General features: G+C 40.5%; 1 protein-coding gene across 3 annotated transcripts; it reads right to left on the reverse strand.

The window, feature by feature from the left end:
* Nucleotides 1-1,022: 1,022 nt before the first annotated feature.
* On the reverse strand, nt 1,023-11,916 carry RB195_014353 (uncharacterized protein; the record flags this gene model as incomplete). Of its 3 annotated transcripts, none has more annotated exons than XM_064204580.1 (21): nt 1,023-1,221; nt 2,244-2,410; nt 3,980-4,066; nt 4,171-4,280; nt 4,486-4,627; nt 4,681-4,797; nt 5,140-5,261; nt 5,437-5,554; nt 7,143-7,214; nt 7,284-7,400; nt 7,483-7,579; nt 7,691-7,797; nt 7,877-8,024; nt 8,746-8,901; nt 8,986-9,128; nt 9,186-9,303; nt 10,550-10,658; nt 10,741-10,836; nt 11,268-11,376; nt 11,432-11,499; nt 11,883-11,916. In XM_064204580.1, 21 exons carry the CDS (start codon nt 11,914-11,916, stop codon nt 1,023-1,025), a joined length of 2,436 nt encoding a protein of 811 aa, XP_064060461.1. The 3 variants fall into 3 exon arrangements, with proteins under 3 accessions (XP_064060461.1, XP_064060462.1, XP_064060463.1); XM_064204581.1 differs by having other exon boundaries at nt 4,486-4,624; nt 11,883-11,898; XM_064204582.1 differs by having other exon boundaries at nt 11,883-11,898.
* Nucleotides 11,917-14,357: the final 2,441 nt, after the last annotated feature.

The raw sequence follows: 14,357 nt of genomic DNA on the forward strand, positions 1-14,357 counted from the left end.
ATGTCTCAGTTTTCTGGTGTTTTAAACACTTCAGACCTCAGAACATCAACGTGCTGAGTAGTCGCAGCAGTTGGAGATGACATGACCTTGTCAGTGGCGGTTAAATGAAAAGCCCCAGTAATCTCCACCTTAACTCTAAAACTAGTTCTGTGTTGAGTAAAATCACATAAATCAGATCGCTTCAAGATATATTCAAAATCAAATATCCAGAGAGTAGCCAGAAGACGAGTAAAGTGACGTCTGCTCTGAACAACACCATTCAAGATAAGGAAAGTCTAGAAAAAAAGATTGCAAAGGGAGAGTAAAGGCCAAGCTGACCAGCATATCATCCTAAAAAGAACAAAAAAACCAATGGTTCAAAGTAGAAAATGCAATCTCCAATGCTCTCCATGGAGTTCGCATAAAGACGAGAAACCAAACCTAAGTCTGCGCGGAATTCCAGATATTGTGACGAGTCGGAAAGATCCTTTACGGGCGTCGCTCTAAAACTGAACCACATGCGTTACGCAACTTATAATAGGATAGGAGATATGACAAGACCTTAATTCAAATAAATCAGCGATCTCAGTTCCTACCTGAAATCTATCCCTATCGTTCGTAAAAAAGCTATTCACATTTAACCTCGTTAAATCAACAAGATGGAGGAAAAATTTATCATCAACTGACAACACAAAAACGGAGCATATACCAGATTGTTGTACTCGACTGAAGTATTACACAACAAAGGTGAAAATCTTGCTACTACAAAAAAGAGACGATATATGATTTAAAACGAGGGGAAACACTTTGGACAGAGCCCAACAAGAAATATCTACAAACTATTATGTTCAAGATCACTAAAATTACAGATCGGCAGATGGTCGGTATGCCAAAGCGAGAGAAATGCGCCTGTCGCTTCAAGAATTTAACCGAATTGAAGGATGGAAGCACTTGGATTGAATGCTAAGAAGATGAGGTGCAAGACAAGGAAGTCCCCGATTGTAATAAATTATGAATAAATAGATGCAAACTGCAAATACAGCCTATAATAACAGTGGCCTTGCCTGCACCAGATGATGCTGCACTCGACGAGGCGGATTTTCAGAGGGCATAGATGGGAGGAACTGAAGAAGAATTTTGACCTGGCTCGCGACTCTGGCGTCACTTTCTTTGGCGATGAGAGCTCGCCGCCCAATTTGGTGACCCAATGTTTCCCGTGGTAACAACTCAGCTCTGCGACGTCTAAAATCAAAATGTGGATCTCAGAGAAGGAATCATAAACGATTCGAACAACTACGTAAGCAAGAACACATATTATTTCAATAAAATTTCAAAAATCTACACAAAATGACAATTTTGTAGTCACTGACAAAAAAGAGACCACTGATGAGGCGACTAGCCCGAACTAAGTTGACTTAAATAAATAAATGGACTAAGTAAACGGAAGCCAAAAGCTGAGGACAAAGGAAAAGAAAATTTCAAAGGTTTACCAACGATGCAGGTTTGAATCGAGTGCACTAGAAATAAAAAAGAAGTGTTTCAAAATCCAACACTTCCAAACAAGTAAACGCTAATGGTGCTCTCTCCAGAACAAAAACAATAGCTGCGCCCATTCACATATTTTTAAAACAGAAAGAAAACTGTTCATTTAATTCGAATATGAGATATCAATGCAAAATCCCTTTTCGCAATATTTAGAACAAAATCCAATTCCTAAAAAAATCTTGTATATTTCTTAAGCCCCCAAGAAATTGAACATTTTTGGTACAAAGAATCTTGTAGTGAATCATTGAAGTACCATCAATGCAAGAGTATGGATGAAGTTTAGTTCTAAAAAAGTCGCTTTCAAACGCTCTCGGTAAAAACTCCCAAATTCTGCTTGATGAGGCACATCTCCTTCATGTCTATGTTGCAAAATCTCGAAGAAATTCATGGGCTCACGTACATTTGAGAAAAAGGTCGTTGCTACACAAATGCAAATTTTGATAGGCAATGTAATACGTCAAAAACGAATATTGAAATGTGTGAAGGTGCACGCTCTCTACAGTTGCGACTAATATTCTCGGGAACTTGACTTTACGAACGATAATCTGCAAGGTTCGATGACCAAGAAAAGCAAGTAGCGATGGAAAGAAGACATGCAGTGCGCCTACACCCTACAACACTCACCCAGTCCATCAACTAGATTAACAAAACACTTACAAAAACAAAACAAGACGGATAGAGGAAAAATGAGCCAGGTATTCGAACATTGCCGTACGCACCGGTATAGCGGTCCAGCGAGGAACACGAACTGGCCTCCGGGCTGCCACCGCCAAACCGAGTCCCATTTGTTCGGCTTCAGGGGTACTGTGCCAGCAGAAACGACTGCAGCTGAGACTGAGGAGAAGGGGCTGGGAGCGGTTGCGGCATTCGCGACTGGCCCTACTTGCTGGAACGAATCGAACTGGCATACATATTAATTCCATTCTTCAAAAAATGGCACAGAAAATGTTAGCAAGAAAAAGCATCATTACCACAGTTCGACTGGCAGGATTACAGACAGAGCCACTTTTAAAGCTTTACGCTCTATGAATGATCGCTACAAAGTATACACCAACTAAGAAAGCACTAAAAGCGTACCAAACTCAGTCAAAAGCGCGTCAAGCTTAGTTACTCAGGTGCACATAGATGTAAGTTAATGCGACAACTGCTTCGACAAGTGTTAGAGAAAGAAACTGACATCGTTCATTTGTCAAAAAGGATACTGTGAAGGAAAGGATGCAAACACGTTTGTTAGCAGAATAGAAGCGCTGATTCTCTAACACCCAGAGAAGAGTGCAGAACTAAAGGAATGAGGGAAACCGCGAGCAAAACTGCATGCATTTCAAGCAAATAGTAAACCCATGCACTGTAGCATAAGATACACTAGTGAGTATTTGTGGGAAACAATAGAAAAAGTTCACAGGCCTATTGAGCTGCGAACCTTTTACGGCTTCTTTTGATAAGAGATTTCAAAATGAATTTGTCTCCCACCACATTTAAGCCCCTCTTGCGAGTTTTCAACTTTCCTTGTTACATCTTCCCACCTTCAAGTCCTAGGCTTTCGGTTTTTCATTACTTGTCATTTAAAGGGCAATTAAACGTTAATTGAATGTGCTAGAAAATTTTCGTTGTGAAAATGTACTTGTTTTTTTTTTCTCGAAAAAAGCAATCTGCGATGTGTCTGCAGAGATATGATCACATAGCAACCGTCATGTCTGACCTATAGGCGGAATATGCGGAAGTGCAAAAAATTCAATAAGTTAGATGTTCAGTAGATTTTGGATGGGAAATTAAGTTTAGTAAGAAGTAAAAAGGGAGAGAAGCATGGCAGCGAAAATGTGAAGGAAATTTCTTAGCTTCGGTGAAAAAAAATGGAAGTCCTTCCTTGACTGCCTGCTGGAAAAAAAAATGAAATTGAGGAAAGCTTCAGGTCAGCCTATTTGACTTATGATCAGACAATGATTTACTAACAATAGTTGCAAGAGTCGCAACGGCGAAAGGCGATGCAAACAACCTCTACGTACTTGCCGCAACGCAGATAACCGTGTTTAAGCAAACTTACTCTGCACGTTTTTCATAGAAAACAACGCAGACGCGTCGTCACTATTTATGAAATGCGGGCTGCAAACATAAATAATGCGTAATGCATTTCACAAACACTGACGACGCTTCTAATTTCATAATTCATGCATGCGCAAGTCAAGAAAGAGTGCCTCCGCATGAAAAAGAAAAACGGTTTGAACAGTACTCAAATTTCGCACTCAAAAACTAGTCTTACGTAAGTGAATGTCTTCATATAGTGTTCCAGCAACAACTAAACTGTTAAATATATTCCAGTTTTAAATTTACTAAGAATCAATCCGAGAAAACTACAAATATTTCAGTAGGGAATAAGTGGGCTACATCAAGGGTTTACTACTGCCGTTCAACAAGAGGAAACAATTGCTTAGTAACACAACACTCGATCCAAACTCACCAGTTTCTCACGTTTTGCACTCGGTTCGGATCCAGAAGAGCTAGACGGCCTTTTCAAAGTCTGCTGTTGCAGTTGGTGATGTTGAGCCTATGATCTTATTCACTCTATTTCTATTTAAAAAGTACCAAATAAAGACGAAAAAAGGAGAAAAAAACGAAAGAAAACCCTAATTAAAAGTTTAACACACAAACCGCCTGCAAAGTGTAGTTCTGAGCAAAAGTAGATGGCAGATGACGATTGTGTGCTTGACAGATCTGTGTAGCGGCGGAGAGAACAGCATTACCTGCCTCTAATGAGTAGCCTAAATTAACCGGACAATTCAACGGATAGTCAATCTATGAAGAATTACTTCAGTAGTCAAAACTTCTTGAAGGATATTTTGCTAACACTGGAGCTTATTAAAACCTCTTTGATAACTTTTTTATAGTCCGCTGACGAAAATTCCAGACCGAACGAAAATCAGTTCAGCAATGGAATTCAGCTGCAAAGCATAAAAATCTACTCACAGTAGTTCTTCACGGCGGCAAGGTTAATTTCGTGCATAGGCCTCCTAGCTGCGAATCTTAGATTCAGCAGTGATTTTGGGCACACCCTTCGAGCAACCCTGTACATCATTGATGGTCGCATAGTGAATGGTGCTTTCAGCTGCTACAAAAATAATAGTACGTTCTGGATAACAATCGCTTCATAAACTCTCTTACCTTGCCTTTGAGAGGACTACCAGAAGACACTGTAGAACCCGATGTGGCAGCCAACAAAAGCGGATGGTTTGGGGGCAACCGAGCTATCACATGTCCTGTTCCAACTGGGCGATTTTGCTTCAAAACATTTATATGTAACTAATGCATAAGAAGTTATCTACCGTCGACGAGGCGTGAAGGACCGCGTGCCTGATGGACACAAGAGAGGAATGGAGCGGTAGCACTGCGTCTAGATTGATGAAAGAACGGGTTGTTTTTGCCCTTTGGAAACAAAAACAACGCAATCTATTGTTTGTGATCCGTTTAGAGTTCAACAAAGGGTAGATCGGAAACAACTGATCGCGTCTTCTCCTCTAGAATGCAGTGACAACAAAGCTGTCTTCAAGACCGTAATCCTTCACACAATTCAGCTGCAGCCGACTAAGCACGATAAGCGATGGAAAGATGAGTTTGAATTACCTGCGCAGCGGAAGAACTTTTGTTTATGGCTAACGGATTTACATGGGTAGTTGAAGGTTTAGTGTTCTCATGAACATCGGAGGCAGCGTCCTCATGAGCAGAGGTATTCACGTCAAATACTTCTAAAAAGTTGACCTCAAAGGGTAACCTAGAAGAAAAGTGTCCAAACTAAGAAGTGAATTGAGAGCACACAGAGAAACTATTCCTCACGGATGGCGCCACCTGTACTTTGTATTATGAGAGATCTCCTTTACAAGCGTGCTGAGACAAAGAAGTAAAAAAAAAAGAGACGCTCACCATGTTGATGACGCTCCTTCAATCCGCCATACTTCTTCCAATACGCCCAACAATCTTGACAAAGACGCAACTGTAAATTTGTTGGACCCCATGCATGCCACGCGCTGCTCTCCGGGACCTAAAAGCAGGAAAGGGCAGCTCACACAACACAATGATTATACTGTGAGGCATAAATAACGAAGCGGTTTATCTGCTTCGTTTTAGAAAAAAAAAGTGCGCAAACTACGAATGGCATGCGAAATATGACACATCGTCCACAAAGAACTGCTCACCATCATATGAGGTTGGTGCGTAATTAATTTCGTAAACGAACACATACTTCAAATTGCTACATCTCAGCACAAGCACAACTTTATTAGTAGAAATAAAAACCATCAGAATCTACACATCTTTTCCAACGAATTGGTAATAATTTAAGTCTTTAGTGTAAAAACTGAGATTATAGGAATCAACAAAATTATGGAAAGCACTTCCAATATCGTCTGAATCAGGGAACTGTCGCTGACGCAAATGTGAATGGAGAGCTCGAAAAAAACTGATAGTCTGTTCGAGAAAAGTATGGGGAATACGGTAAGCGAGGGAGAACTTCTGTACCCAAATGGGCTAGTTTTTGCTAGGTGATTTGTGCAGTATGTGGCCTTGCAGCAGAAACGGCCCTCCTCTATTCACCACTGCCGGCAACAATTTTTGCAACTTTTCAAACATGCTATATGCTCTAAATCAGTAGTATCAGCAGTAGGACTCTGCTGTAATTGTCTGGTCTGGTTGCATGAAGCTGTAGTGGATTAAACCCTTACAGCACCACTAAACGATAAGCAAGAATTTTTTGGGGTGAAGATCGAGTTTAGGAAAAGTGTTTGGAAGGCATCCTTATCTACCCACACAAATCCACGTTTCCTATTATCGTAAAGAACCCACTTTTCATCTACAGTTATAATACGACTGAGAAAGGGATTTTTGACCAAATCAGGTTAGAACACGTGCCGTAACGTGCCAGACGCTGCTCTTCGGTCAGCTCGCGAGGCACCCACTTTGACGCCTGCTTCACCTTGTCAATTTCCGCCAAATGTACAACTACTGTAGTATGATGAGCGCCCAGGTCTTCTGCTAACGTCTCCGGATTTACTTCCATGGCTCTCTCCAGATCTTCATTATCAAGCGACGACCTGCGACTCGGTTTCTCTTCGGGATCAAAATCGCTGGAAGCGAATTTTTAAACCAGAGCTCCATTGTTCGTTCGCACTGTCTGACCCGAAAGCCCTGCTAAGGTTACGAGATTCTTCTGCCCAATTTAAAGTGTCCCAATTTAAATTCGTAAATCATGATGACTCGATAGCCGCGTCGGTTTATGACTTTTTAGAGCCCCGGAAAAGGCCGACTGGAAGCTATATATGTATTTGAAAGAGCAGAAAAAAACCTACAAAACGATATGTATTGTTTGCCTTTAGACGAAATAATTTAGAGTTAAAAATTGTTTTATTTACACACACCTCGAAACCGAAATTAATTTTGCAACAACCCAATAGATGCGATAGTAGGAGCCGGTGCTCCGACCCCCTTCCTTTTGAACGGTTGCCGAAGGGAACAGCAAACGGGCCCTCATCACCCCATGAGCTTGACCCCCTTTATCTGAGGAGGGTCTGGCCCCTCCCTATCGCCCCTATGCACAGTCCAACGAGCGAACACAGATAATTGTTGCGACTGACCTTGCAACCTTCACATGGCTCAATCCCCTTCACTGAAGGTCCGGTCGCCTTGGAGTGGTTTGGAATGTATACCTAATGCAACGGAATATAAACGATAAAGTAATCAGCAGAAAATGCAGTCCAAAAGAAATATAAAACTACCTGCTTAAGTTTGCTTTCATGTTCTGCATTCTTCTTTTTCTTTTGTTCAACGTAACGGTTCGTGGTCTTCCACATGTAATAATACTCGACTATGTCCCGAGGAGACTTCCAGGGCAACTAAACAGAACGGAAATTTGAACACGTGGCAAAAAATTGCAGCATTATAGTATAAAAAAGATTCTAGAGGTCAGATACGTACGAAGTCGACCCGCACGTCAGAGAAATCTTTCCCGTATTTTTCTAGAGCATCTTCAAAAAGGTTCGCTTCGGCGGCAGACCACTCTTCAATTTGATCTCTAAAATTTATCCAGCATAGAAAAACGAAACATAAAAAATGTGATCTTTACGTTCTTCCACAAGTAGCCAAACGAATAACGAACGGAAAGTAATCGAGTTAAGCGACCAACCTGCACAGTATTGGACCACCTAAACTGACTGTATTATGACCTGTAGTCTTGTCGGCTTCCAAAGGGTAATAATTCTTGTTTGGAGGAGGAACGAGATATTTCACAGCCTTAAAAAGAAAAAGTAGTGAACCATAAACAACAATGAGGAAAACCTAATAGACAAAATAAACAATTTTACACGAGAACCTGTCCTATATCATAGTCGGCTTGATGAAGCAAAGCCATGGCATGTAAAAGAGTAACATCACGAGATGCTGCTGCAGCTGTCATGTGAAGAGACGGAAGCTTGGTAGAAGAAGAAGTGTCCAGTGCACGCGAAAACGTCCCGACAGCTCTTCAATAACAGCTATTCTAATCTAATATTTTAACTCTTACAAAAGCGGCAACAATGACCTAACAACTTGTTGACTAATGAGATAACTCCCATAACAAAATAAAAAAAACTATTCGATTCTATTTCAACAGAAAAAAAACTACAAATTATCTCCGTGATAAGTAAGAGACTCGCCTCATAAGCTTGATATGGAGACAAGAGGTTTTTTTTTCGAAAAAAAAAAACATTCTAAAATTTCAGCGCAATCCCACCAATGATCGTAAACTAACGATGTTTCAATTTTAAATTTCACCAAATTTCATAACCCCTTCAATAGCATATACTTCTCACTCGACGAGCTTTCACATCAAGGCAAAATTTGTAGTTTGGAGACAGGATAGATTGTATGGGGCTAAGACCGAAACAAAAATAGAACATAGGACGAATGATGAGGAAGGCCAGGAGTGCACTACGTAAAAATCATAAGTGTTTGAGAGGAACTAATGTGTGTTAAGAGAACTTCCAGCTAAGCGGACAATTTCTGAAAGACCAAATTTCACGTGAATCGAATTTATACAAGGAGGAACCTAGCAAAAACAATTGGGTAAAAACGAAAAAAACCAAATCGCTAGAGAAATTATAAGCGCAATTGCACGATACTAACGCTGTAAACATGACAGCGAGAAAAAGTAAGAAGTTATATCCTGAAAAAAAGCACTAAAAAAGTAGAAAGATAGTTCACCTTGCAACAATCAGAAACTGGTCCATATCCCTATCTGTGAGAGAATGGTGAGGGTGGTAGACTAGCACTTCTCGCTCCGTCTCCAACGGTGCACGTTGAGCTACTCGAACATTGCTACCACTGTGTTCCTCCTCATCATCGATCATTAGCTTGTCCCTGAAATGCAACTATAGTAATCTGTGAAATTAAATGAAATGAGGTTCATACTCTGTGAACAACATATTGGCAACAATTACCCACCCATCACCATTCTCTCTGTTGTCATCGCATTCCATCGAGTCAGGAACATCAGCTTGATACTTCTCACCAACGCGAATAGCGCCTTTGTCAGCAAGTAGTGTCATCTGGCTCGGATCATATACCAGTGAGTAAAAGAATTTGTCCTGTGTTGAAAAAGAAACTTTAAATGAAGTGAATAAAAAATCCTTTAATAAGCGAACCTCTCCGTCATAACTCGACACTGTCTCAATTTCACTGAGCAAGGTAACCTGACATTTTCCGCGAATTAAGGTGGCAGGCAACGTTTCCACCTGTCTGGATAAAAATAATTCCCGTTGCCTAAATATGTGAAAGTTTACGAGGATTAAGGTAAGCCAGGTAGAATATAATGCTAGAACACAAAGAATTGACAATTAGTAGCGGGCAAAAAAATTTTCTTCTTGTGTAATAATGCAATCGGATTGAAGGCAACGTGAAACGAAACTGAGGTGGTACGAAAACCCCAGGGAACCCATAGTGATCGGGTTGCAGATTATGGAACTAAGCGCGACCCCGCTCAATTCTCCCTAGTTTAAAAAAAACCTGGGAATCGCTTCAGTTCCTAGTTTCGAGGCAAGTTAGAATGCGCCTCTATGCACACGTTTCGGTTACTTCATCAACTCAGCAGCCTATTCACCACTTTTCTTGAATAGGCTGGTGAGAAGGCATCATTGATCTTCGACCGCTCATTCGTGGAGTTGGCGCGAGCACAAGGCTAGTGCGTTCAAACTTACGAACTAGAAAAGGACGCCATCTTCAGCGCCGCTTTTAACAACGGTTTGGGGAAGTTGAGTGGAGCCGTTTTCCTTAGTCTGCAACACATCCTCTGCGAATTGCCTGGATCCGTACTACGTCAATTTCATGATACACTAGCTTACATACACAAAGCTAGTGTCAGAATCGAGCTTAATCTAGCGAATATTTGACAAACTCCGTGATCCGACCATTGACGCAGCTTTGACATACTTTTAAGGAAATAAAATATGAAACACTGTTCCCACTGCTAGAGTTATAAAGCAGAATATTTTGAATAGGTTCATGTATTATTTCCATTTTAACTGCACAATGCTCTTCAAGAACGGTACTTTCTGAATGTGCTTCCATTTTATTTTGCATTCAGGCATTATGTTTAATATTTCCAATGAGAGCAAATCGATGCAGGTGGTATGCAGTTTGTCTTTGCAGTTTTGCTTTTTTGCAGTTTTGTTTTTTTGCATGCAACTGAAAAGGCCACATTATTTAAGGTGTCATCCAGTATCTTCTAGTTGTTCATCAATTTCTGCACTTTCGACTTTCCTATTTCAGTGATAGCACAAACAGATTAGAATAACTTAGCACAATGTTGAATAATTTATACGATGATTTAGCAGTAAATTAAAAAGCGTCTTTTGTAATAAAACAATCCGCTCATGAATGATTGGAAACTGGACTGCTTGCTTAGTTAGTTTGCGGTGAAACAATTTATAGTACATGAGTGACATCATCGCTATCTGCTTACTATTAATTACAAGTAAAGTTCTTAGGGAACAAGCAAACACTTTCATACCTCACTCGGTGTCTTTGGTCATCGTTGAGTTCCTCAACACCTAGTGGCAAACCTGCCACACCCCAATCAATACGATCTTCGTCATCTTCCCTTGAGCAAATCTTATGACCTACAAATGAAACAAATCAGCTGATAAACAGCATGAAAAGTATAGGTTCTTGACAGCAAACTCATACTCATAGTCAGCGCACCTGCTTCGTCATGTTCTATCTTAGAGTCCGCTCCATTTGCCACTGTATGGCCAGTTAGTCCGTACTTGTCGGACTTAGGTTTGTCAACTTCATAGTCTATAAAAGAAACAAAGAATTATGGAGTTTTGAATTACGAGGCAAAATACTTGTTAGATAGCACTCAGATAAGATGTGATCGATCAAGTTAATAGCAATATTGAAAAGATCATCATTCAATGACTCGCATAGAAACTGTAACATTTTTCGTGGAAAGAGACAATACTGTTATCCTCTTCCTTCTCTTTTTCATTTATTTTGATCGTTTCCGAATCACAATTCCGAATATTGTTGGTAAATCTTAGGAGAAAATCCATAAGCGAACTCTTTCTAGAGAAGGATTTAGAAATACACAATATAATAGTAAAATATAGTAAGGGAAAGGGTGTTCCTGTAATAGTAAAAAAAAAACAAAGTGTGAGCTGTACCAACACGTCTACAGATGAAAGTGAAAACAGAACAACAAATTTAAAAAAAAAAAAACTACTTACACTCATCAAATCTTCTTTCAGCTTGGTCAGCGATTTTAAGAAGAGCTGCAGAAATGTCACGACGGCGATAAAACAGAGTTACTCGGGCTTCAACCTGCCCAGATGGAGTCTACAATTATAAAGGAATAGATACTTCACTCGATATAATCTGTTTCGTTAGTCACCTTGTTTAAATCCTCTATTCTGCGAATTTGATATGGTGTATTCTCAGGAGTCTCGAAGTACACATAATCTAAATACCCCATGAATGAAGTTCTTTAACGCGGGAGTGTGTTCAACTTGCAAGCAACATTTTCACAGTACGATAGAAGATGACAAAAACTAGGACGATAGTGCGCAAGTTTCTTTTCAGTCTAACAACTACATTCATAGCTTTCTAACTATTCACAACAGAACACAAGATTACAGATTTTGTTCTGACAAGATTGACAAAATTCATGCTGTAACATGAATGGAATCGAACACAAGGAGGGAGCACGAATATCGTCTAATCTTATAAAGGACACCTTTGAAGTTACAGCAAAGTAAAGAATTGGGATCCAATTTAGTCACTGTCACCACGTGAATGTTCATATAACTAATGAAAGAGAGTAAGATGCTCTTGAAATCACTTACCTCCAACTTTATACATGTTCTGGGTGTGCGACATAATTGCATGAATATTATGGAATGGGCAGGTTTAAAAACGCCTTGAAATCTAGAACTAACATTAGTTAAGAGCATCAACAGAGAAATGATCAGAATTCTCTTTATCATCGTAGATACGCCATAATGTAAAAATATGGGGTAAAATATAGTTGGGGGCACTCATTGGGGCCCCTATTTCTAGAAGCAAATCACAAAATCAATCAAGAACTAAGACCTAAGCATTGGTCTGAGAGGATTTACGACAAGTTAGCTAAGGTTACTAAGAGAAAAAAGTAAGATAGAACATCTAGAAATAGGGACTTCAACTACATTTTCTCTATATGTGAGCACATTGTTGCAATCGCATACAATCGGAACAAAACAGAACCAAGTCATCACAGCCGATATCTAGAGTGAAGAATTAAGGAAATCAAAAAGTGATCCTCATATACGTGCAAACAAATAAATTGTATCCATGTTCCATCGTTTACAATAGCACGAAAATGACAACGGCATTAACTCAAGGCAATTAACATGTTGGGTGAAGGAGTTGACGATGGCGCGCCAATCGTTGTCGTATTTAGCCGTAGAGCATGGAAAACACAAGAAGGTCAATAAAATAAGGAAATGGTGCGTTCTGTCGAAAAGTTGATACGACACTTTATGCAGATTGTGAGGGAGGGGATATTCATCAGCAGATGAGTGCAAGCTGGGTTCATGCACTATCAAAAGCACGGAAAGCAGCTGGAGATTTCTTCTGGAAAGAGCTCGGAGAAGGTCAAGAAGCTAACTGCTGTGTGTGATAGGAATGTGCAGCCTGTGCAGCTCACTTCGACAGAATGTCCAGCTCACTCTTACAGTGGTGGCGATCGATAGCAGCGCCCGGAGTACGCTCGGGTCAACTCATGCATGCGGCTACTTGCACTGTTCGTCGGTCCCTACGGGCGAACGACGAGCACGGGGACAGTTACAAGAAAAACCGAGCTCTTGCTGCGCACACGGAAAGTTCATCACAATTCTAGGGGAACAGGAAAACCTGGAGCGGATTAGAAATTCTGCGATGGAGAGTTTGCGTAACGCTCAAACTTCTGACGAAAATCCGCACAAAACTAGCACGTCTGTGTTCAGTTATAATCTTGAAAGGAGTTGCACAAGAGAGAGATGAGTGAGATGTGCTGCGTCGCGTACGCATTGCAGTATTTCGTTAACTATCAAACTTCAGCGGGATTAGATTCGCTCTGGAATTCCTTCCGCCAGAAGTTGTTAACTGTTGGGTTGAAGAATAGTTTGTGGATTTTTTCTTCAAATTTCAAAAATTACAAACCGTTTGGCAGAAAATCTTTCTGTACGAAAAAGGTGTAGCTATTTGGTTGCGGGATAATTTTTAAATTCCGTTTATCTTCGCTTCTTCGATTCATTAAAATGAAGCGTAAAGTGCAGGACAAGCCGGACATTTTCGATACTTTTTGTTTTCTTTGCATTCAATCGAGATTATAAGGTCGTCAGAGCAGAAATTGATGTTGTGTGTGGAGTAGCAATGCTTGAAAACACCACTTTCCTTTTGTCGCGTGCTTCAAAAATGAAAATTTTAGTTTTGAAGACGGATCACACATCGGTCGACCAGTTCTCCGAGGTTGAAGGCAAAATTAACTTTTTCCATTCTTTTTTGTAGCCACAAAACCGCTACAAATTAATTAATGTTGTTATCTCCTTTGCTTTTCTTCCCGTTGTTCCAACGAACTATTCCCATCATCCAATAAATTTTTCGACCATTCATGTTGTTTTCCTTCACTTTCTTTGTTTTTCTTCTGTTTTCTCCCATGGTTCTTGTTCTTTTTAAAGTTTTTCGTGGTTCATTCAATGTCCACCTTATACAGCACATATTCGCGAGCAGTTTTGGCGGCTTTAGAGGCATCACCCCACGAATCTGAGGTGGTACGGACTTCAGGTGGAGTATTCGCATACGGGATAGTACATTATGGAGAGGGGGGATTCCGTCCATTTCTTCCTAATTGTCGTGAAAAACGGCCCAGAAAGTACGGCGCGTGCACAAGGCTGGCGCGCTCCAATCAAACTCGTTTTAGAAAGTGGCGCGCCGGAACGCTCGATGCCGTATCTTCCGAGCCGTGTTTTACGGCAATTAGTAAGAAATGGACGGAATCACCCCAATCTCCGTAATCTCCCATCCCGTATACGAATACTCCACCTGAAATCCGTACCACCTCAGATTCGTGGGGTGATGCCTTTAACACATCGATTAAACGAAAAAACAGCAGCAGCTCCGTTTTATCCACTCGACACTCCACTTTTGTGGTCTGAAAAACAGGGATAAACGAAATTAAGAAATCAACGTACCACCTTTAGCACATTATGTGATAGGTTGACAGGTCTTTGTCCTGCTACAGAAGATGAGAAATCCTCATGCGAGATCCTTTTCCCATCATCATTTGTCCACTTGCATGT

Source organism: Necator americanus, chromosome V, assembly GCF_031761385.1.
Source record: "Necator americanus strain Aroian chromosome V, whole genome shotgun sequence".
NCBI classification, from domain to species: domain Eukaryota; kingdom Metazoa; phylum Nematoda; class Chromadorea; order Rhabditida; family Ancylostomatidae; genus Necator; species Necator americanus.